Source organism: Stigmatopora nigra, chromosome 18, assembly GCF_051989575.1.
Source record: "Stigmatopora nigra isolate UIUO_SnigA chromosome 18, RoL_Snig_1.1, whole genome shotgun sequence".
NCBI classification, from domain to species: domain Eukaryota; kingdom Metazoa; phylum Chordata; class Actinopteri; order Syngnathiformes; family Syngnathidae; genus Stigmatopora; species Stigmatopora nigra.
The window spans coordinates 7,135,005-7,160,029 of record NC_135525.1 but is presented as its reverse complement, the minus strand read 5'-3'; the positions used below and the strand labels follow the sequence as shown (position 1 = coordinate 7,160,029).

General features: G+C 40.9%; 2 protein-coding genes across 4 annotated transcripts in view; one reads left to right on the top strand and one right to left on the bottom strand.

Moving 5' to 3' along the window:
• The window catches only part of LOC144212017 (uncharacterized), a 73,022-nt gene that overhangs the window by 42,609 nt on the left and 5,388 nt on the right, over window positions 1–25,025 (bottom strand). For all 3 annotated transcript variants that reach the window (XM_077739603.1, XM_077739601.1, XM_077739604.1), the window contains exons 5-7: window positions 22,207–22,291; window positions 10,844–10,888; window positions 8,465–8,573 (exon numbers count right to left, since the gene is read on the bottom strand). In XM_077739603.1, the coding sequence (XP_077595729.1) occupies window positions 8,465–8,573; window positions 10,844–10,888; window positions 22,207–22,291 (239 nt within the window). The remainder of the gene's footprint in view (window positions 1–8,464; window positions 8,574–10,843; window positions 10,889–22,206; window positions 22,292–25,025) is intronic.
• LOC144212016 (zinc finger protein 503-like) lies at window positions 3,841–7,675 on the top strand. The gene is made up of 2 exons (XM_077739600.1): window positions 3,841–4,720; window positions 5,240–7,675. The coding sequence occupies exons 1-2, from the start codon at window positions 4,448–4,450 to the stop codon at window positions 6,635–6,637; spliced, it is 1,671 nt and encodes a 556-aa protein (XP_077595726.1). The 5' UTR covers window positions 3,841–4,447; the 3' UTR covers window positions 6,638–7,675.

The window sequence follows — 25,025 nt, the reverse complement described above, 5'->3', positions numbered from 1 at the left end:
TGAGCGATCGCAACCGTTTGCTGTGTTTGCGGCTGACTTGTTTATCAGTAAGGATTGGAAAAAAAAGGTACAATTTCCCAGGAGGGGTAAAAAAAAAAATGACAGGAGTGTATCGTTAATCCTCTAGGCCAAGACAAGCAGATAACGGTACAGGAGCGACTTGACGAAGTTTCCGCAAAGTTCTTAACGGGTAATATGGCAGCTGTCGGGTGGCGCCTAGTCATAGTTCGCCAGGGTTTTCTCTGAAGCTAACGCCTCCGTACAGCATGACATCCTCACCTGCCTAATACAGCGACGAGTGGACGACAGGGCTTAATCTCGGCGGGCTTTAACTTCCTGCTCCTGACCAGCTTTGACTAATCAAGGAGACAATGTGGAAAAAGACCCTTCAACCGCCGCCATCTTTGCATGCACCTCGACTTTGCCAACTCTTCGCCTCCGCGTTCTTGGAAGGGGCGGGCGTACGTTTGACTTCTAAGTATCCCAAACGTCCCGTCTTAACCGCATCACACCAGTAACGCTACCCGACAACTTCTTATTTTATGCTAGCTTCTGGTTGGAGGGGGGGGATCACAGTCCGCCCTCCCACCTTCAAAGAAGAAAGCCAGTCTATTTTCTTGTCATACGTGCTTGAAGGACGACTTGACTACTCCCGAGTCTAATTCCCTGCACTTTAAAGGCACGGCGCATTCAAGGTGCATTACCGCAGCTATCGAGGTGATGGGAGCAATTTCAAACTGTCATTCAACGGTGGAAATATCGGAGCGACTCCCGTGTCTCTTGCAGGCTGTCAAAGGGCTCTGTGAAGTTAGCACTAATCTGGATCTTATTCACTCAACACCATTTTAGTTGTCAGCGCTTTACCTGGGCATACGAGATCATAATGAGATTGGAGTATAATAAAGACAGATTTAGCGCAATTCAAATGAAAGGTCGAATAAGAGTAGCGGTTTTGTTAGATATAAAAATACAGAACACAGAGAGAGAACAAGGGCTGCAGGTAAAAGGTCCAGAAACATTTCAGCAAATTTTGGGTTGACCATTTACTAATTTAACGATTTTCAGACTCTTACTAAAACACCAAAGCCAATGATGAAAGAATATAATCCCAAACTGAGTCCATTTTACCTCCTTTCCTGCTCTAAAAACAAAAAAAAAAACAAGACTGACAAAGGGCGTTTCATGACAATGCTCAAGCAACAACTCATTTCCCAACTGACTCCTAAATTGGAACACTGGGAAGTTAAGGTTCAACTGTACCAAGAGTAATAATACGCAACATTTTGGGTACTATAAGTGGCCCACCGCCGCTTGGCAGTAGAAAAGGCAGACCTTGCCTAGCAGACGGCAGTTAGTTAAGGCCGTTAATTTCCCCGTAGACGCGCCACTGCGGGCGACACACCGGGGCTGTACTTAACCATTATTAATGTGACAGGCCTTGGTGCAAGGCGAATCAATTAAACAGGAGCAATCACCATCAGCTGGATGGCGGCATTTTAAGGCCATTTTAAGGAGCTGACAGGGGCATGAGAGCGGGCCTCAAACAATAGCACCTTCCAACCATCACCTACCCTTTTTACCTGTCACGTCCAATCGGTCTGTTGTGAAGTTGACGTGGCACGGAAATTTCTACGACAATGGTAGGGGGAAGGGTTTCAAGCTTGCATGCAAAGGCTGATTTCAGTTTTTCTATTGGGTTGGTTTCCCTGAGTTCATTGTGGTGGTCTTTTAAGAACGTTACAATGAACTGGACAACAGCAAACAAATGATAGTCGGTGACTGACATTTGGGCACATAGTGACAACACACCAGATTAAAATGGGAGCCATAGATTTCTAATTGGGGATAACACAATTTTAAGTGCCACCTATTCAAACTAGGAATGGTACAAGATGTTTATTCCAATTGGGCAATACATTGAAATATACAGTTGCCCTAAATCAACAGGAAAAGCCTCAAAGTCACCAAAATTTCTAGGAAGTGACAAAATCATGACAGTGACGCCCTCTTAATAGTGTGACAACTAAATTTCCCCAATATGGGATGAATAAAGTTATCCAATCCAATCCAACGAATGCACCAGAATTAACCCCCAAAAATGCAAACAAACTCAAAAGTAATAGACTTGCTGGAAATGATCAAGGCTCGCTTTAAATACAGAATACTGCTTTAAGAACAAATGCACATTGTGCGTTTTGGGCATGATAAGCTATGCATTTTTAGTTACTGTATCAAGTTTGCACTAGCATAGAATATTAGTATTTACTGTTGGCAAAATTCCAAAATAAAACCAAAGAAGTACATGTAAAGTTTTCAAAGAGTATGTACAGTGTTCATAGAAGACGAGAATTTTGTTGGAAAACACATCACCTAATTGGCTGCCATTGGGCGAGATAAATGTCCAATCCATTTCCACCAGTTTGAAAAGGACTGCGTGTCTATCATTTTCAATGGCAGCGTAATAATTAAAGTACAAGCAACTTGTTCAATCTATGGTTTTCATAGATTGCCCATTATTGAACCCTTGTCCTACTTTGAAGCTGCCGTATTGGCACTGGGCTGTGGAGCGTCCATAAACGTGTCCCGGCACGGTGAAATACAAGCGGTAGATTTCAGGCTCTCCGTTTAAAAGTCATGAATTACGACGACAGGCCTAGCGGTGGGGGCAGTGGAAAAATGTGCAGCCATTTAGGGACCAAGTCGAGAATTTGGTGTGCGCCTCGGCAACCCATCCATCAGGGCCACAATAAAAGAGTTTTTGGCTGACGCTGGGAATTTATGGTCGCCCTTCCCTGTCCTAATAAGTCAAGCGGCCGTGTCACCGGCTGACAGGCCGTTGCCGAAAACAGCAGTGCCGTTATCAATCAAAAAACACTTGCATCTGTTTAACTTTCGCCTGATCAGCAAGACATTTATAGGCTATTGAGTAATAAGATAAGTGGGTTGATTTCAGGGAGGGGGGGCAATGGGAACTGGGAAATGGAAGACTTCATGATTAATGGCCAACCACAAAGACATTTTAATAAAGCACTTTTCATTGAAAAGAATGTAATTGTGGACTCGATGTGCTGCTATTAATTTATTCCAGAAACACGCAACGGCGAGCTGGCTTCCCTCCCCCCCATTTTTTTTTCAAAGCATATTTTCGTCATGGGAAAATACCAGAACTCTTTCTGGTCCTGAAATGTTCAAAACGTGGATCCTGAATGAGGATCCACTATATGAAAAGTACAAACTACTTTTGTAAAAACCCATGCAGAGCAAAGAATGTCAATCTATTGCTATTTTTGACATGGGTTTTTGTTTAGTTTTTAACTTCCACTGTAAAAAAAAAAATGTCCATAAAGAATACAAATGGATTCCTTCTGGTGACAGTGAGGAATAGTCAGTGAGACAAAAGCTGAGCAATGCCATGTTTGTCTTTCATTAAAAAGATTTACAGGAAGATTATAGAGGCCACGATGATGGAAGGCTCAGGCAGAGAGACACTTCCCCTTCTATACTCTTTATTTTGCACTCAGCGCTGACCTAAATGTGACTGAGGAGTAGAGATCCAGACGGCTGACAGATAACTGGCAAGCAGGACGTAGAAGTGACAGATGCCAGGCTGCATTGGGAGAGAAAGGACGTGAAAACACGTCAACGGATAGACGGGGTTGATGGACGGCTTGAAGCCAGCGGCAGCCATGTTGTTTATTCTCCCCCAGCCGTGGGTCATTTCTTAATGACTCATGCTTGTCCCCCTCCCAAAAAAAGACTCTTTCTTTGTCTTGTCAACATGTGACTTGCTATACATGGCCATGAGAACTTTGCGTTCATTGCCATTGAGGTGATGGGCGTCCATTGCATTGATGGCGCGGAAGGGTAAATCTTTGCCTTCAGTTTAAATGGATTAGTTTATTTTGGTCAATAAGGGGATGGTCAGCCAAAGAACAGGACAGTTTGCGCAAGCGCAAGGTACTTATTGCGTGTGGCAACGCCTGTAACGGAAAAGGCACCCTCGTGTGGTTGCCGGGCATCATTTTCCTTGCGTCTTTTCACCTCGTATCAACTCGAAAGCAGCCTGCGATCCAAGCGGACTCCAGCGAGTAGGGACGGACGTGAATGAGTGGGTGGAGGCGGAGTGATCCAGCCTTCATCTGGCGCACCACTTGACACTTCCTCCTCCTCCTCCTCCTCTTTCTCCTGCTCCTCCTGCTCCTGTAATCTGAGAGCGCTCTCGGACCTGCAACCACACAGTCACAGGACGCCGAAGACAGAGGGCGAGACGGCTGGGTCGCAGACGACACGACACGGATTTCTCCACGCACGTCCATGAGGATTTAACGCTTTTCTGTTTTGAGGCTTTCAAAAAAAAAGGGTGTTTTTGAAAGGGGGGTTTCTAGGAAGCGGGCGTATTATACTACCCACACATGCCTTCCTCGGGCATTTCTACGAGCTTTGGGTCATGATCACATCCCCCACGGTGTCCGTCCTGAGACATAGCACCAATCCAGCGTGGGAGAGCCGCCCCTCATCCAGAGAGAGAGGCGCACTAAGCCCCGCCAGTCATCCGTACTCGTACCGCAACACCACCACCGCCTTCTCTCCAGCAGACCCGCTTCGTCAAGCCGGCCGTCTGCCCATCAAGCTGCTGAAAATGCTCACGGCTCGGGCGGGACACATTATGCACCCGGAGTACCTCCAGCCGTTGCCGTCCACCCCGATCAGCCCCATCGAGGTGAGTCCGCTCAAGTCACTCCTTTTTGGGACATGGCGAAAGCCTTCAACCGGGGGGCTGCTCTCTCAATAAATCATTGGTGTCAAAGTCAGGGTCCGGGGGGGATTCATCCGGGTGGATGGATTATTTTTTAGTGGGCAATTTAAAATATGTAAGTATATTGGGGTGTAATAAAAACCTTATAACAAGGCTATTCCCTATGATTCCTGATCTGATTGTCAACATATAAGAAATAACTATTAAAATGCAGATCATTTTGAAAACAGGATTTTCCTTAAAGCAAAAACTAAAAAAAAATAATGTGTTATGATGTGAAAAGTGATAAATGGAGAAATATATTTTTGGGGTTTACACTATGAATAATTCAATGTGTCACTTACAACCTAACCTTATAATTATGTGGGTGGCAGTTTGGGCTAAAAGTACGGCTAAGCCGTCTAAAAAGGCTGTTTGGATGAATGTTTTGTCATAGCAAATATGGACATTGTGCTAAAGTGGCATGTGTTGTTGTGGTCACAGCTGGACGCCAAGAAGAGCCCATTGGCACTTTTGGCTCAAACATGCTCCCAGATCGGCAAGCCGGACCCCCCTGCCTCGTCTAAGCTCTCCTCGGTGGCCTCCGGCGGGGACAAGGAAGGCAAGGGCGGACCCTTGAAGATCAGCGACATCGGCGGCGACGACAAGTCGAGTTTCAAGCCGTACGCCAAGTCGTCGTCCGACAACAAGAAGGAGTCGAGCCAGAGTGGAGATAAAAACGGTTTCAGGGTGCCTAGCGCCACCTGCCCGCCGTTTACGCCTAGGACAGGCAGCCCCAGCGCGAGCCCGGGCTCCTGCGCTTCGGCCTCTGCCTCGCCGCTGCCGTGCGAGGGCAAGGCGTCAGACAAGGACGACAAAAAGGAGTGCGAGCGTAACAAAAACACGTCCTCTCCGGAGAGCAACGTAGGACACGGGACAAGTGGAATTAGTCCCGATGGGAGCCAGGAAAGCACGCCCAAAGCCGTCACGTCGGACTCGGCATCCGTCACCTCCTCGGTACTCGGCTCCGGGCTGGTGGTAGCCCCCGTTTCCCCCTACAAACCCGGCCACGCGGTTTTCCCCCTTCCCCCTGCCGGCATTTCATACCCCGGGAGTTTAGCGGGGGCTTACGCCGGTTACCCTCAGCCGTTTCTGCCCCACGGCATGAGCCTGGAGCACGCCAAATCGAGCGGGCAGCTCCTGAGCGCGCAATTCGCGGCGTGCAGCAAGGCCGGGACGAGCCCCCTGGCCGGGGCGTCGCCTCCCTCCCTCATGTCCGCCAGCCTGTGCCGGGACCCTTACTGCCTAAGCTACCACTGCACCAGCCATTTGTCGGCGGCCTCGGGCGCCAACTGCGCCCACGACGCCGCCGCCTCGGCCCTCAAATCCGGATACCCTCTCATGTACTCGGCACACCCGCTGCACGGCGTGGCCTCGTCGGCGCCGTCCTTCGGCGGACACCCTCTCTACCCTTACGGCTTCGTGCTGCCAAACGACCCACTGCCGCACGTGTGCAACTGGGTGTCGGCCAATGGCGCCTGCGACAAGCGGTTCTCCAGCTCTGAGGAACTGCTCGGCCACCTGAGGACTCACACGGCCTTTGCGATGGGCTCGGAGAAACTGCTCGCCGGCTACCCGGGTTCCTCCTCGTCATTGGCTGCCGCCATGGCCTGCCACATGCACATGCCCCCCGGCGGAGGCCCGGCCAGCCCCGGCGCCCTCGCCCTACGAGGCCCGCATCACCCACTCGGACTTGGGAGCCGTTATCACCCGTACTCCAAGAGCCCCCTGCCAGCCCCAGGAGCCCCCGTGCCGGTACCTGCGGCCACCGGACCTTATTACTCCCCTTATGCCTTGTATGGACAAAGACTGACCACAGCCTCAGCTTTGGGTTACCAATAGAGACTATTCAAACTACAAAAAAATAGAACTGAAACAAAAACAAAAAAAAACACCAAAATATATATATATACATTTATAAAGGAGATTTAGGCCCAATGAATTTTATATGTACTTCATGCAGGGACTGGATCCGTGTGGGGATCAGTGTATTTATTTGAGATAGCTTCAAGCGTGACTTCAAAAAATAAAAAAGAAGCATAATATAACTTGCAAGTGTCAATGTGATTTTTTTGGGGGGGCCTAGACCTATTGGTATTTAAAAAAAAAATCAGGCCTTGGGGGTTGTCTACAGTGTGATGGATGAGCAAGATCAATCAGCAGCTCCTTCACAATTACCATTGATTTATTCATTGGCTGTGAGGAAGGGGATGGAAGCATAATGAAGACCATATGCCTTATTGAAACTTTAAAAAAAATGTACTAATTGAACAGTTTTTCCTATAAAAGCCAAAAGCCATGGTTAGTGGTAGCTACTATTAAAATTGTCATGTTAAATATCTACAAAATTTGAACACTCGGGGCTCATTAAACCATCAAAATAATTTTCTTGTTGAAACTAATTTAATTTCCGCTTTTCAAAAAAAAATGCTATTTCTAATGATAAATGCAAAGAACTACTCCAAAAATATGTATTGACCCATCTAAAGCAATATAATATATATCCTTGTGTAAGGAAACTGCATTTGACTACATCATTTCAAATGCCATAATGAGGTTTGGAGCTGAAATGAGAAAATGCATGAAATCTAACCACATGACATTTAATCTAATGACATGTTGACAGAGAATGTCACAGTGATTCAACATCAAATGTGTTTAGAAAAACAATTCTGAACGTTTTTAAAATGTACTATTTTTTTTGTCATCCCAGGGGCCTGCAGACCATCTCAATCACAACAACTTTGTCTAAATGTGATTTATGAAATATGCCACATTTTTAAAAGGGGTGTTAAGGCTAACAAGAATAACCACGGACACAACATAAGTGTAAAATTTAAGCTAAATTGTTTGTTTGTGTATTAAAAGCAAATGACTGAAGTGTTTTTTGGGATTTAGTGTTTATTCTAAAAAAAATAGTTACTATGGGTATAATATAATAATATGTTGTATTTCTTAGAGAAGCAATTGGGGGTATATTATTTGATATTAAGGCAATTTATGCTTAATTATTGATTTACAATATGCTAGATAGCCAATAAAATAGAAAAAAAGGCCTTTAGTGCAGTTTTACTGCAACTATACATTTTTAAGAGTAATCAAATACAGAAAATAACAAAAGGGGCCATTTTTGGGGGGACGAGGTTACTGAAATAAGTTTATTTTTATTGCTATGTATGATGTTCTGGGAAAATATATATAATATGCAGTAGTTGTAGCTATGGCATTTGATTTATTCTAAATAGCAATCAAGAAATTATACATCTTAAAATTTGGGGAGTGTTTTTTTTGCAGAGGATCACCCCCTATTTGGGATGGTAGCCATTTTCCATTATGTTGCACACATAATTATACTGTTTGTAATGATCTGTTACGAGCAATTGCGTGTTAGGTATTACAAAAACAGCTCCTCTGAGGTTCTCATTATATTTAGAATTGATTCCAGATTCAATGCTCCAGGCGTCCATTATTTAGCCCATTAGCCATATGTTTTACACCCCTGATTCTGCTTGTGAATTACATTGAACCGACAAATTATCGAGGTTTGCAACATTTCGCAAAAGGATAGGACGTCTATTAATGTCAATAGGACTGAAACATGCTTTAAATGTGCAATTTCTTGCAGCAATTTTTGGATGACCTCATTTTTGTAATCGATTAAAAACTCACCGAATGAAGTCTTGGCTGTTTCCATGTTTTATCTTGTTTTTGTTCCGAGAAAATGGTTGAAGTGAGTTTAAACACTTCATTCAAATCCTTTTCTGCCATCTTGTGGAATCTAAGGAAAATACAGTACAGTTAAAAACGTACTAAATTCAGTCCCATTTTGTAGAAACAAAGTATACACACATCATTATATTTGATATACTCTTATTGAAAACATGTATTTATGCATATACTTATGATTGCCAGCCCTGACTGCAAAACATACAAATAGTCCAGAAGATTTAATCGTGTTTAAACTTTGTTTTGCTTTCCATTTTTTGTATCCTTTTTTTCAATTTCCTTTGCATCTTGTTCTCAAATTTCTATTAAAAATTAAGCATAGTTTAGTTGCAAATATTTTAGTTAAGAGAAATCTGTTTGCATTTGCTAATTTTGAAGAAAAATGCGGAACTGTAGCAAGATTAGCGATTTGCGTCAACCCTGCTGATTTATCCGAAATAGTAGACTATCTTCTCAGATGACTTTAGATGGCTTCAGATAAGGTTGGCACACTCTGTTCTTATTCAACTAAAGTCTTATGATTATTTTTCGAATGCTGATAATGGCACACATCCAGTGAACTGTCTTGTAAAGAAAGGCACTGTTGTTGTGTTGACCCAAAACAAGATGTTGGTGAAAGTTTTATTTGAGTGTTAAAATTCAAATCCGACATGATTCCTCAATTCAGTTGCTCTTTATCACATGGAAGAAAATATTATGGACCTTTTTGACTTTAATAAGTGTCCTTCTGCTAGAAGCAAATCAACAATAGTAAAGTTAAACTTGAATTATATTAGCTGTTTTATTAAAAAATAAATACATAAAATGTTTAGTCCACTTTTTTTGTAAATATCAACATATTATTGTAATTTTCTAAATACTAGTATTAAAAATTATCATAAACAATAAAAAAGTTCCTATCTTATTGTTGTAATTTATTATAACAGTTTTACTAGAAATATTGAACAAAGTATTCAACAAAATTATAAAATTATATAGCTTTTAAAGAAAAATATTTACTTTCGGGAAACTGTTTCTGTTTACACCTATTGACATTTACCCATTCACACTTGTACTAATATTTAACCACATTAGCAATTATTTTTTTATCAAGAAAGAAATTGTGCATCCAGTAAAGTTAAGGGTATTGATCATTTGCTGTTATATGAGCTGAAAACAAAGATCCCAATCAGTGGTAGACACTGGCTGGTCTTCTGGCCCGAGGCTCTACCTTCAGCAAAACACATTTTTAAACACTTGTTATACACTGTTGTCCTTATTAACGGTCTGTTGTCAAGCTTATTAATGATCCAATCAGGGCTGATTCCCCCCCCACATCTTAAACTGACTTCCTGCTCTCATCTTATGACCCGTGTCGAGGCAGCAAGACTTAGATTTAAAGGCCTGGAGCTACGACAACAAATCGGTAGCAGATTGTGGCTTCCATTGGCTGCATCAAATTCTTTCTCAAACAGAGGTCCGGCTCCTAAATGCTTAAAATTAATGAAATTTCTTAAAACAAACATTTGGAAGCTTTTCCTTCACTGATGCTGGACAATATCACATGATTATGAAGTGTGTGAATACACAACTAACAAAAGCAACAGACACGTATTATTAACATTTTATAAAAGGCATGCTGGGAATTCCCTCATAAATTTCAGTGCAAACCCTAAGGTGAGTGATGTATTCAAAACAATTTGAAATAGCAGTTTCACTAAAACAGAACCAGATATGACGCATGCAGAAAACAGAAACAGATTCTTTACATGTATATACGAATGTAGGTGTCAAATAAAGTGGCTCTTTTAATAATTCTGCTGTGTATTTGAATTAGCTTGTTAGTATCATATGCATCTATGTGCATGTATGTATATATATATATGTATGTATGTGTGTATGTGTATGAATATATATGTATGTATATGTATATGTGCATATGTATTTATATGTGTACATATATGTATTTATATGTGAATATATATATGTATGTATATGTATGTATATGCATGTTTATATGTATATATATGTATATATTTGTATGTATGTGTATCTATGTGTGTATATGTGTATCTATGTGTGTATATGTGTATGTATATGTGTATGTATATTTGTATGTATGTGTATGTATGTGTATGTATGTGTATGTACGTGTATGTACGTGTATGTGTGTGTATGTGTGTGTATGTATGTGTATGTATGTGTATTTATGTGTATGTATTCATACTCATTTCCCCTTAGCAAAGTAAAGTATCAACAAATGGGAAAACTTGCAAATACCAATCCCTGATTACAGTATATCCCGTCTTTATTGTATAAAATGTGTTTATTTTGCACACTCACGTCAAGTTGAGGAGGCCATTCTTTGGATGTTCCCTTATCCACATTCTGTCAACACACAAAAGGAAGAAAGAGCAACAGTGAGTTAAACAGTGGGCTCTTGTCTTTCAACACTCCACACAGCCTATAATTTACACACTGCAATTGACAAGAGGACATTTTTGATGTCTGTCATAGTCGGAAAACTTTTTTTTGGGGGTGGGGGGCCTCTCTTAAAAACGTCTTGCTCACAGTTTGTCGGCTGCCACGTTGGGGGTGGGATGGGGGGGGGGGGCTTTGTGGATGATTAATGACCACTAGGTCTATTGTGTGTGGATGGCTAATTAACTGCAGGCTGACTGAAGAGCTACAAAAAAAAAGCGCCTCCGATAACCCTGTCTTTCCGCCCGCCTCTGCTCGGTTGTGGCATGTGGAAGTGCTTACGGACAAATTTGCAAAAGGCAGAGCAACGTTGACTAAGACGAATGGCCACTGAGAACAGTAAACAGCCTCTAATTTAACAGTGCTTAAATGTATGACACCCTGGCACGGCGCCTCCCTGCTGGTCGTGCTCTTTCGTCGGGGTAAATGCGGCCAAAAGTAGCTCCCCTTCTTCGCATCCCCACACCCAAAACCCGCAACACCATGTCCGCCCACGCTTAAAATTACACTAGGAGTCTTCGTGGGGGGAGTTTTTTGCTACTTGGCAAACATGTTTACTGCATTTTGAGGTAAGTGATACAGTGATGATGGGAGGGGGTTTAGGTTTGGGGATATCATCATTAATTTTGGATGTACTTTTTTTTATTCATGATTTTTTTTTAAAATATTGATTGTGGTGATGCTTTGAAAAGCAGAAAAAAAACACGTAATATTAGTATATTTTTTTCCTAAATGTCATGCAATGCAGGCAGTCTTTCAACTTTGACTTGAACAAAATTCTTTACATTTGAATTAATTATAATCAGATACTGCATACTACATAATATACATTTTTGGGGGGTATTCAGGGCTCGACAGATGCAAATAAAAATAATTATATTCATTTTAATAGTGTACGTTGATTTGACTTGCGAATGTCATATACCGTATTTTCAGGACTATAAGGCGCACTATATTATTATTATTATTATGTTTAGTACCAAAACTCCCGCCCTGTCAAAAGTTTTGAATCAACCCCTTTTTGGAAATCTATCACCTCCCTTTACAGTTCAATGACCGTGACAGAACATAGCAAGAAACAAGAAAAATATAAGGCTTTTTAACAAAGCTGGAAATGAAAAATGGCGTTTAAATGGAGCACAAGACATAACAGATGCTGGCAGAGCATTACAGGTGATGGACATGTTACTTTGGCCAGTCAAATATGACAGACGAGCATGTGCTAATATAGTGGAAGGGCTTGTAGTATCAAGTGTGCCATCTGCTTAAATAGCCGGCATAATGTACAGCTCGTGATTAGGCTTGAAGAGCAGCAGTTTTGCGTTAATTGTTAAAAAAAAAAAATCCATCTGCAGCATGTGGCATGTCATTTTTCCTTTGAGATAAATGGACTGTGGACTGAATCTGGAATTAGTGCTGCAGAACACAATCTATCATGGGGGAAAAGCGATGGGGTATTTCTTCATAACTTAATTTCAAACTGCTTAAGAATACGACTCATAGGAACGAAATATTTGAAGTTGTGACCCTGCATATTCACATTTAACAGAGAGAATCTTTACAGCTTTTTGCTAGTTAGTAGTATGTTAAATTCAGTTGAACTTATTCGCATTGAATGACAATAGATGTCAAAAATCATGCAAAAAGCTGCATTACAGTGAGCTCTTCTTTCAAAACAGCTCGCAATCCATTTCCCCAAAGCTATTCTAAACCCACAAATTGTTTCTTATCTTCTCCAAAAGTGGGTCAAGGCTTTTTTTTTTTTTTTTAAAAAGAAAATGCAGCAACAACAGTGCAAGGCTACTAACGTTCAAAACAACAATGTTTTTCACCGCTTGTCCTCCCAATTACAAAAGCAACAGCGCTTCCCCAGCTGGGAAAGATAGAAAATGGATGCTTCTTTTTCTTATTCTTTCTGTTTTTTGTGTGTGTTCCTTTTATAGAAAACCTGTCTGTCAGCTGCATGCGGCGTCATAACAAATCACCGGCGCCCGAGTGAGGCTGAACATTCGGGGTGGAAGACGGATGACCCGGAGGTCTTTCAAGTGCCGCGGCGAGTCAGATGGCTTCGGTGGCGCTGACAGAGAAATATACACAGCAGAACCGGCAATAATGAGAACATTAAACACTCCAGCCACCTGACAGGCCGACAAAAACAGCTCGGCCTCGCATCAATCATACGCCCCGACGTTGAACCTTGACAATTAGTCCCATCTGATAACGTCTGTGACTCCACTTAACCACAGAGTTGATTTTCCATGCATGCACACAGTATGTTCCCAGTCAAATTTGACCCTAGGCAAGAATATCCTCATGATAATTCAATTATCCATATGAAATAATGAACTTTATGAACTTGGGTTCTTTTCAAAAACGCACGTCTGACATTAATGGATGGCGGATTAATCGGAATGTTTCAGAGAAATAGCTTTAAATACACAAGTAGAAAGTCTGTCTAAAAATATATATATTTGTCATGGTTATTTTTATGCATTCCTTGCATTGTTGAGTGAATTCAATGGCAATATTTTATACATTTATTTAATTGATTATTGACTTTATAAGTTTGCAACTTGAATATAATTATATTTTTGATATTTCTTACATATTGACTGCAAATGTTGTTGTTTTCAAGACTCAGACTTATTTTATGCTAATATTTACTTTATAAATTAATAAAAACCACTAAAAATAATAAGAATATTTTTTTTAACTCAAAGTTGGTGAAAAATAACTGTGCTGCGTTATAACTTTTGGGAGTTAGATCGCCCAGATGTTGTTTGAAACTTGGTTGAGTGAAAAATTATCGACTAATTTTATCTGCCAAACAGCTATTTATTCATTGCCAAACATTTTGCATATAAAAAACCCTCATAAATCGACTCTCTCGTACCTCGACGAAACACAAGTAGGTTTCCAAAACTTGAGGTAAAGTCATCAAATCTGAGGACGGAAAAATATCACGAAGGCTCGATTTATCACAGTCAAACGTCGGAACGCGTCAATTTTGAGCCAAATCGTATGTAAGGGTGAAAGCCAAGCCAAAAGGAGCTCCAACTAATTGCTTAATTCTGATTGATGAAGACAGACATGCTTTCCTTTAACACATGACAGATTCGGGAACGGTTTGGCGAGTACCAAGCCAAGTAATGACGCGTTGTTCTTCAGAAAGACGTGCTCACACTGTAGTTCAATTATTTTCCTGGCCGCCTTCGAAGATGTTGCGGCGAAAGGAGAGCCAGGACGCATCCGACGTGCGTTTACGGCTCTGCCTACTCAATTCGCCTTTTAATGACGGCCTGCAGGCATTTGGAGGCAATATAAATACTTGTACGTCAGCCAACGCTTTTGGTGTAACTCGAGGCTCGGATCAAACATAAAACAAGAATAGTGCTTTTAATGCCCGTCTAACAAGGTTACTTATCTCGCGTCTATATGTGTGTAAACATGAGCTAAATGTCAAGTCGGCTCATAAAGAGCACCGTAAATTCGCCTCGCCAGTGGCTCTGTGTCTTTAGGGTTATGACGAGCGTAAATAACAAGCCGGTTTCGCTTTTCGTCGCTTCGCGTTGTCATCGCTCATTTCGCCCACCGTATTTATCACGTGAGAAATGAGCCATGCGTAATGACATTTGCCATCTGAAGAGAAACGGACCAGGATCTGGCGGACGATTGGACGAAAGAAACAGCCCTGACCCCCACCCATCTTTCAAAAAAAAAAAAAAGCATTGACATGGAAAGAGCTAGTGACTTGTTTACAAAAAAGTACCTAAGTTGGGGTGGCGACATTCCAAGCCCCGAGGATGATAAATGGCTCTGCTAACCCTGCGGGACTGGAGACCCAAATGAGGACGGAGCTAATTGCCGTGCGAAATTCTTTGGCATGAGTGGAAAGAAAAAGCCGAGGCCGTGCCGACGCCAAAAAAAAGGCCCAATCGCTAACCCCTAAACTTCTAGACGGCTTTTTTTGCAGTAGAAAAATCGGTTTCCCACACGTTTGACGCTGGATTTTGCTCGGAAAATATTTAGGTCTATTGTATTATTAGTATATTAGTAGGTTATTGCAGTAACTGGATAAGTAGTTGTGTTGAACTTCGAATGACAATCAAGTTGTCTTGAAGTCATAAATTCATATATGTGCAGTACGTATAGCAATTTCACATACTGTGAAGTATTTTAAAAGAGGTATGTATATGGTGTAGGTATGTCTTCTTGCAGAGGATAAAAAAGATAGACTGCTATGAGCTATACTTATACTTGAATAAAAAATATGGAGATGTATGCTTTAATTTAAAAATTGTCAGTTTTTGGTAAAGGTACAACTTAGAGTTTTAGACAGTGGCACAAAAAATAAAATCTGGATTAAAAAAAAACACTTGCCTGGATTAAGTTCTAGTCTATTTTAAACAATTCTTCAAGAGAACTTGATTGTCCTTCAAAGTTCAACACAACTACTTATCCAGTTACTGCAATAACCTGAGTGACAGATCCCATCCTGACTACATTAGCGGCTGTTTTTCTCGCAGGAAATGAAAAGCAGATGTCTGACAGAGCGTTGTGCGCAACATTACATCGGCGAGACTCAAACACAAGCTCAAGACGTCCGAGACAAGAGGTCAGTCGGAGGCACCGCGGGTGTTTGATATCCTTCAAACGTTGGCCTTAGCCCGAGGCTATCGCCCAGCCGCCCATTTTTCATGGGCACTCAGTGACAGCGTTCACTCCCGCCTACGCAGGTGCAAAGTCTCCGTCCGTCTTCGCGAGGGTAATTATTCCGTTTCGTGGAACCAACCATCCACCATCACATCCTCTGCCGCTCAAAAAAAGGTCACGTTTTCAACTTGTTTGTTTGACTGTTCCTGACTAAACTGCTGAAACGACAGGAAGTGGATCCAGGATTTCACACACCAGGGATTGCATTTGTTCTTATAGTTTTCCCACACATTGTTTACATTTGAGCTATGATGCATACTGTTGTACGCTTTTAAAATACACATCTTGACCTTGACTTATGAGTGTACCAACCTATACGTTTTTTAAGTTACCATATTAGGATAACAAAGGAGTTCACGGTTGAACTCATCTAGAAAAAAACGGGTCCAAAAACAGCAGGAAAGGTATAGCCAATAAACAGTGAGCTGCTATTTTGTCCAATACCGCCACCCGCTTCCTACCGAAATTAGAATGCATGCAGGGATATTAAATCTCACATTACATGGAGTGATGAAATGATGGTTTGGAAGTAAACAGGCAAATTTTATTTAGTATTTTTTTCAAAACGTCATCAGTCCGCTTTTAGGTTTAAACCACCACCTATTGAGCCATCACATTTACAAATAAATACAGCAAAGCCGTTAAATGCAAGATGGTGAACACCCAGAAACACAGCCCATGTTTACATGCAGCCAATATATAACTTTTTATGAGACATTTATGTTTATATGTACAAAACTCAACTTCGAGATCTTTCACTAAAATAATAAAGCCACAATTTGACTTCTCAGTCCAAAACTATTGCACACTGCACGATTAGACCACAACAATTCCTTCCTGCATTAAAAATTCCAATTTGAACATCTTGAAACACCTTGTATAAATAGGTTACTGCCAAAAAGGGTTACTGGCTGTAAATGCACATGACCCCCAACTTGAATGAGTGTTTTCTCACATTAGAGGCTGTAAATATGAAAATTTTCTACCAATCAACCATATAAAAAAATAGATTAATAAAAAAAGTGATGCTCACATCTTACCGGGAAGTTTATGAGAGACACGTTATCAGCAATCTATAATGTGTGACTAATGACGATGGCCAGCCGCCAGCCAGATTTAATTATGCACCACTCTCATAGGTACGGCTTATTAAATAGTTGTAAATGTTTGCTCGTAAGTGTAAAGAGCGCCACGATTAGAGGATTAAGGCTTCTTCAGTAATATTAAAGAGAGCCATTATGGAGATCAAGAAGCACATGAAATTGCAAGTTTCCTAAAATTGTCAATGATAAGTATTGTGCCGCGTAACAGTAAATATTTTTTCTTTTATACCTGTTTTGTAGACCTTTGATTTTTGTTGCTAGGGTAAAAACTGAAGGAAAAAGTGTCATTAAACAGGTAAAAAAAGGTCAAAATTTCCAGTATTATGTCCTAGCTTTGCAGAATATATTTATGTTAAATGTAATTTTTTGGTATTTCAGGTCAAAGCTAGCCTATAAAATAAGGAAGAAAGCGTGCATATATATGAAAGCAGAATTAAATAAACGTGGAATTTAAGGTGTTTTCATTGGTTGATTTTCCCCGGAAACCTATTTTTTTGCAAAAAACAAGCATTTTAGTTATGCCAAATACGAATTAGAACCTTGGAACAAAATACATATTTCCTATTTTCAGCACCATTGGCCATCAGTGGAAGTTAAAATAAAGTTAAAATGAGTCAAATGCAGAACTGGCTTTTCACGTTTTGTGGTTCCAGTTGGGAACACCTGCCCTCCTTCTCACAGGTAATATACGACAAACTAAAAGGGCTTAGCAGATGTTGTGGGGTCAAGAAAAGGCAATATTTTTTGGCTCAAGATCAGAAGACAACGACACGAACTGTCCACTTGCTTAATAAATCACATTTTACATAGAGGTGACAAAAACTAGCACCTAAACTCTAAATCAACAGTGTCAAGTCAAGCTGCGGGGAAAAACTCAAGTCGACTCAAGTTTATTGGTGTAAGTATGCTGGAATCTTCTATTTATGTTTGGCTTCAATCATTCAAAAAGTTCAAAGGAGTCCCAATATTTTTAGTCTCTTCTTTTTTTCTTAAGGCACAAGACATCCCCTTATTAAAGAAGCTCCCCCTTGCATCTTATTTAGTAGACCCTTCCCACAAAAAAGAGCAAAACCCCAAGTTATCATCCATCATGCCCGTCAAGTGGATTTATGTCCTTTAAAAATGTGCCAGTGAAAACTGGGAGTAATGAAAGAGGTTAAAGTAGTTTGGCCATATATTTTTTTTGATTATTTCTGAGAATCAGGACATTAGGATGCTCTATTTTTTTTAATGATCTTTGATTTAACGCGGCTGGCTCAGATGACTTTAGTCATTTTCTGGCGTGAAAGATATAGACAGCAGATTATCTCAAATCTATTAAATAAAAAGAGGATAAAAACTAAGTAGGAGTTTTGTGGCCAATAAAAAGTACAAATCGTGATGAACCACAGAAACAAATGGAAAAGAAGTTCATCTTTTCAAACTTCTAACATCCAGCATGACAAAATTAAATATGTCAAAATAATGTACTATTCTGTTTTCACTTCAATGGATAGTTTGCACTTTTGCCACAAAAGGGCAGTAGAAAAGATGAATACTTTCGCAAAGAATATATAACAGTACAGCTTGACTATCTAAGTACATTGCTTGCTGACACGCTATATTTATATAGTAATAAGGGGAAGGCACACGCGAGCACATCATTCTAAATGCGTGACAATATTAGCAGTCAACAATGACGTTTTTCGTCTGCTACCAGAGACCGATACGTTCCGGATTAGAGCCGAAATGGATAAAAACGAGTTCGGTTTTACAAAAAATTGAAAAAAAATCCCCTTACTAAAATTGCTATATGGCGTACACAATTTGAAATGATCAAAAAATATGGGGAAAACGTATAAGTTTACAGCTCTGTTACTTTGCCATGAAACTTCAAACATCTGAACTGCAGTTTCCATTAACTGAAGCTATCAAGACAAAAATCGAAATTGGAGTTGATGACAAAAATAGTCGATGACACTCCACATTGTAATTACAGTGAATGACATTGGCATTGAAAGAGTATTACTGACTCAATTAGTTTCAGATTTTGACGACTTTTAATTACATAACCTCCCTGTATACACAAGTTTTCCCTTCAATACGCCATGCACTGGTACACTGCTCAAGTGTCCCTTGCTTTATGGTCACACATGCGTCATTTTACAGTCACTGACTTTGATTTATCGCCCAGAAGGCATCGTAAAACATAAATTCCTTATCACAGGCAAACATACTCGTTGGAAAGAAGAAAAAAAAATCCAGCTGGAGCTTTTTTTCCAAGTCCAACAAGAGCAGTCTGTCTGGGCTCAAGTGAATTTGTAGCCGCATGTACGGCAATCAGCATTTTGAGCCTTCTCAGCAGCCTCACCGGGGACTTTCTCACAAAGACTAGAGGCCTATCAAGTATCCTCCCGCCTGCACGAGTCCCAACACCTGACGACGTGGCCTTCTGCCGGGAGTTGCCGCTGTCACAATAAATCAGTGGCGACTGGGATACGGTTTAATCGGGCCGGTGCCCCGTTTCACTCGGTAGAAAAATGGACCGTCGCTTGATGGTTGACTGAGCCTGATAAAACCTCAGATGTAAAATCATATTCTTTGAAAATTCACCCTCAATCAGTCCTTCCAATAGTTGTGCATTTGTCAAATGCTGCTTCTCACCAAAGAGTACACGATTTGCCATTCAAATTCAATTGTAAATTGAAAGTGATGATGACAGAAGACACTCTTAATAGTCTGCGTTATGTCACAAATGACTTCCGCATCAAGTTAAACGTCGTTATATCACAACAGCTACCAAAATTGGCAACAGCCACTGTCCGTAGAGATTGGAGGGTGCCATTTTAAACAAACAACGCGGGTGTTTGTAAACAGCCACGACAAGTAACTAATCAAAGATGATCAAATTACATGGAAAATGTGGAACTCTCTTCTAACCATATATTATTTGTCCAAGGCTAATTTCATCATAACAGATTGGAAACATAACCACTCGGATTAATTTTTAGCAACTGGAAATACGCAATCCCACTGTCCCTTATTTTCTAGTACCTGTTAAGATTTGGTACGAACAACACACTATCTATTTATCTAACGGAACCTACGAACACAATTTCCCCTCCCACTGACAGTATGAATCTATTCCACAGGTCAGTCCATCAGTTTTTAGCAAAACAGTGGCCAACTGTATGCAGTCGATGCATGTAACAAGGTGGTGAGCGGGGTCCAATGGGGATTCTGATGCTGGTGAATATGGGCCTTGTGGACTCGGTTCGTATCTCAGGGGTCTTGTCAGCGCCCCACAGCCACGTGTTCAATTCAATGCACAGTAACCTTAAGAATTGCTTTGCATTGGTTCTATCTACAAGCAACGGTTCTGTGCAATCAATGGCAACGAATGAGAAGTCACACACAATTTAATAGGATGATTGTGACTTAACAAGTGGTACAACTTGGGGTGCATAGGGACACATTTTTTGGTTGCATTGTTATTTAAAATACATTTAACTTGGAAGTTTGCTGCTAGTTCAAATTGTGCTTTAAAAAAACGGAGCAAAAATGATGCATTGAACTCCAATTGTCAATGTAGTTCTGCATTAGTACTGTCAACTACTGCAATTCACTACTAACATCAAACAATTCAGCAACAAAATATTGTGAAATTGCTTATAGATGACACCAGATGGGTTATGGACCAACTGAGGAAAAAGCTCCACTATACAGATCAGCTCCGTTATTAGCCACAAAATGATATTATATGATATTACAATACACAACATGGAAGTTATAGGCTATGTTTACACTCCATAATGCATTTTTTTTGATCAACTCAACTTTTGGGGTTCTTTTTTGAGTATATGGCAACAACATAAGTCTGCAAAGATTGCACCCATGAAATCAGGTGTTTACAAAAGTACGGTGAGGTCTCAAATGTTGAGGATTTTATACTACCGAGGCTACCATTTTAGTTTTAAACCACTTGGCCAAAACGTAAATTTAAATATGCCAGCCTTCTATTTTTAGAAAAATATTTGAGGCAAAATGCCGCGTCCATAGATCAATATGTCTATAAAATAAATAAAAAGACGGCAGAGTTTAACATCACCTGAACGCAGCACTTTGAGGTTGAAGTCAGGCGTTGTTCACAATAAATGGATTATCAGCTCGGCCAGGCTGAATGACTCAATAAAACTGTTAAGCAGGCAGCCAGCGGTGGCCTACATGATGAATAGCCGGCCTTCCCAGATTGGATTTATTTTCTCTTTTATTTCTCCTTTAATGACCGGGCCGCCAACGCCGACCTCCTCTCGGCGTTAACTCACGGCCCGTGTTTCCAGATTAGCGGTGACTAATGAGGATTCAAAATGGCTGTATCTACATGAATGTCTTTTTATTTGAAGAGTCAATATTGCCCAAGTGCGTGAGGCATTTCCGAGCTCTACCATCCATTACGAGGAAAAGAATTTGCTGTTTTTAAAGAGCACCTCCCTTGTATTTATTACATTTGTGCATATTTTCACCATTCAATTAATTAAAACCCCCCCAAAAAAGGCCAACGGAAGTAAGCAGTCGTCTTTTTTCCCAGACGTGGGATCAATGCTCTGCAACGGCGCGATAAATGAAGCTATAGTTTACATGTTGCAATCCGGCGAGGTACAGTATATTCCTGGTGCGAGTGAGGTTTTAGCAGGAGACATAGCTCAATTTAATGAAAGAGTCCAGAGCTGTAATGACCCCGGTGATTCATATATTTGTAAAGGAAATCAATCCTGCATCACTTATGCGCAGAAACACGATCCTCAGCATCCTTAAATCTCGGCGCCGGGTAATAAACGGTAAACTATAGGTTACATTAAACTGCGACGTGTCGTTGGCGTGCGGGACAAGACGGATGAAGTTCATTAGGAAGGGCTGAAAACGGGCAGGAGGAAAAGGCATCGACTGCAATAACAGACTCGGGAGAGAGAGAGAGTGGAAGGAGAAAAAAAAGGGTGCTTTTTCACCAGGCTGTTGTTTTTCCAAGCGTCCGCCCAATGATTTAACGTGGCGGCACGCGGCTGGACGGCACCCGCGAGAGGACTTGATTTTCATGTTTGCCAATCTTCTTTTATACCTGCCCGTGGTGACCGTAAATATACTTTTATGCCTCCCGGAGAAATGCTTAAAGAAGCAGTTTCTGGCCGTCCTGGACGGCAATAGCGTTGATGGATGGCGGCGGAGTTTTTGCGGATGACGCCCCGGAGACTTTGGCGATCCAGGATTTGATTGGGAGTTTTACGTTTGAGCAAAAATTCTCAGCGGGCGATGTTTATGTGTGCGTTTTGTGAATCTGATATCGTCTTTTTTGTTCATACAGAAACGACTACTGCTGAAATTTGATCGTATTGGCTTATTCACAAGTAGTTGAAGAAAGGTAAAGGAACTTACATGTTGCCATTGACTTTGATGGACGTCCCATCCATTTTTTTTACTGGGAGTGCCAAGTGCCAAAGATTGGTTGGTGCCATCCTCCCTGTGGAAATAGATTGGATCTATATTATCATTAATGGTAATGAATATATATTTTTTGTAAAAAGAGAAAAGTACCAGTACATGTTTAAAAAAACAGACAAAGGGAAAACCATTTTATAAAGCAAAATCAATCAATTAAAAGCCTTTATTGTCATCATATACAGCTGCATATAATAATATTGGTGGTGCTACTCCATAAATAAATGTGTTGGGTTCTTTTTACTGGGAAAGCTCACTTTAAAATATATGTATATATCAAATAATCATGAATTTTTGAATTTTGAATTTATTTTCTTATTTTTCGTTTTAATGCCACCTTTAATCAATGTGTAAACATTTTGAAAAGCACCCACCTGCAAATTAATTATTTAAAATAGTAAAGAATGTAAATAAAATAAACAATCTCTCAAATTTGTTCATACAACCCCCCCTTTTTTTCACCAATACTCTATGTAATAATTGGTTAAATAAAACACAATTCATACTTGGTGGCATAGTAGTAGTAATAAATAGTGATCAATTACTATTATCCCCTCCCCATTTAAAAGGATGGAACATCCATTCCAGTCAATGGCAGTGGAAAAAGTCCAATAGCACATCCTCAATTTTCTCCTTAATAAAATGACATAAAAAGCTCAAATAATGTGCTGATTTTCTATCCAAATTGTTTTATATCAACACTATTACACTACATATTTTGAGGACGGGAACTCTTCTCCGTGTCTATATTTACGGGTGTTAATACGTCAATAGTGGTGAAAATAGACCCCGATTTCACAGAGTTCAGCATGTGTTTGGCCACTGTCAATCCCGTCTTAGCACCTGCCTAGCCAAGCCTTCCTCCCTCCCACCCACAGCAGTCACGGCAAGACTTGACAGACTGGGGGGTCTGTCCCCGTTGACGAAATGACCCCCTCGGCCAAAATAAAACCCATCTGGCTATTCATAGAGGAGCGAGCATTCAGCTTTTTTTCCCGGCTGATTGATATACGGACGACGAATGGCCTCTTCGGTGCTCAGCAGTTGTGAAGTATCGTAAATACCTTTCAGGCATATGACCTACGTGGCAGGGAAAGAAGGCTACTAAGCCTTCTGAATGGTTGTTGTCAGTTTTAAATTTTGTTGTTGGCATGCTAATACCAGCTTGCCAAGTCAGGGGGAGGGGAAGGGAGGGTCTTTTGGGAGATTAGGCTTGGGTAAAAATATGAATCGATGAATCACAATTTGTTGTTAATCCTTTGGAAGTTAGCGCCATCAATTTATAAATTTGACATTTTGGGTTCCTGTACAGTTTTTTCTTTTGAATTGTGTGGCAGAAAAGATTCAAAAGAATTGAGTTAACTGTTTGCAGATGTTTTTTTTTAAATGTGATGATGTATGAATGATACATTTTCCATTAAAATATTAACCAATGTTACAATTCTGCACTTATTTACTACTAAGCTGCAGTAGGGGATGAGTTGATTTCCTGGAAAATACTATTTCTGGCTGAAAAAGCAGTGAAAACACATTTTTGGTGAAACATTAAGCAGACCTGTGACTGATCCTACTAATGTATGCACACTGAAAAACAAATTTGAAAAAAAAGGCCCCATGTGAAGTCAAAGTATCCCAGTATGATACTTTTGGTACCACCATTATGATTCCTTCATTTAAAGACTATAATATAATATAATAGACGTTCAATCCCATGTGAATTGGGACAGCTGTCAGATACAGAGTTACGCAATAAGGTCGACAGAGGGTCGAAAAAGCCGAAAAAGATGCGAGCCCTGTAGAGAAGGTCAATGTATAGGCAACAGCGCTATTTTAACGCCATCAGGATTGAATGAATTAAGTGCTGTCATCACGTCGGTCCGAATCCGAGTCGGCGAACACGACACCGTGTCATAACCGACGTCTTTCAACAAACACTGTGTCGCATGCAAAGCGGGCGAACAGCTGAGAGTGAGATCTCGCAGATGGATGTATTGCGAGACGACGACAGGGGCACCACAAAGGTTTCAGTGTCGAATAGAGAATGTTAGACCAAAGCATTTGCCGGATGGTGACACGTAGAGTAAAAGATAATGGGTTCGATTTTGGGAGGATTCCTTTCCATTCCGTTTATTGTGACGTATTTGATTTGTCTTTGGTGAGATGGATGAAAATATATGAAGAACGGTGTTGGGGTGGTTGGAATCGGAGCCAAGTGAATGACTATCCGTGCTTAGCTGGATAAATAGGCTGTAATGTAGCATTTAGAGTCGCATTACAGACCCCCCCTTTACGCCTTCTCGGTCAATAACGAGATGATTGGCTAGCGGCGGTGCGCCTAGTTAGCGGGACATTGTCGAGCTTGACATTTATCATAGCTGCGGGGTCGCCAACCCGGAGATGTTGAACGCGAGTGGCGGCCATCTCTGCCGTTCTGACGTGAACGTTTTCACGCTGAAACGAGCCAGTGATTTCCAGCGGGCTAAACGCGTCTTTGTTTAAAGTGGGACATTCGGATGCTACGAGCGACTGGCGTCTGCCTCCATTGCTGAGACAATGCAGAGTATTACGAGCAGATTTTTTATATGATATCAATACCCTTCCTGATAAGAAAGATGGATGTCTTCCCTCAGATGGAGTCATGAGTTTTGGAAGAGGATGCCAAAAGTGAACAAGGGTTTTCATTCACTGTATGATCTCATTTATCGAGGCCACATGGCGTTATTTTGGTTGAAAATAAGATGATGGGGTAACTCCAA

Excerpts from the sequence above, each read along its gene's own strand:
- LOC144212016 (XM_077739600.1), top strand. The coding sequence starts at position 4,448 with ATGATCACATCCCCCACGGTGTCCGTCCTGAGACATAGCACCAATCCA. Across the intron at positions 4,721-5,239 it reads CCCCGATCAGCCCCATCGAG|CTGGACGCCAAGAAGAGCCC; the intron begins GTGAGTCCGCTC and ends TTGTGGTCACAG.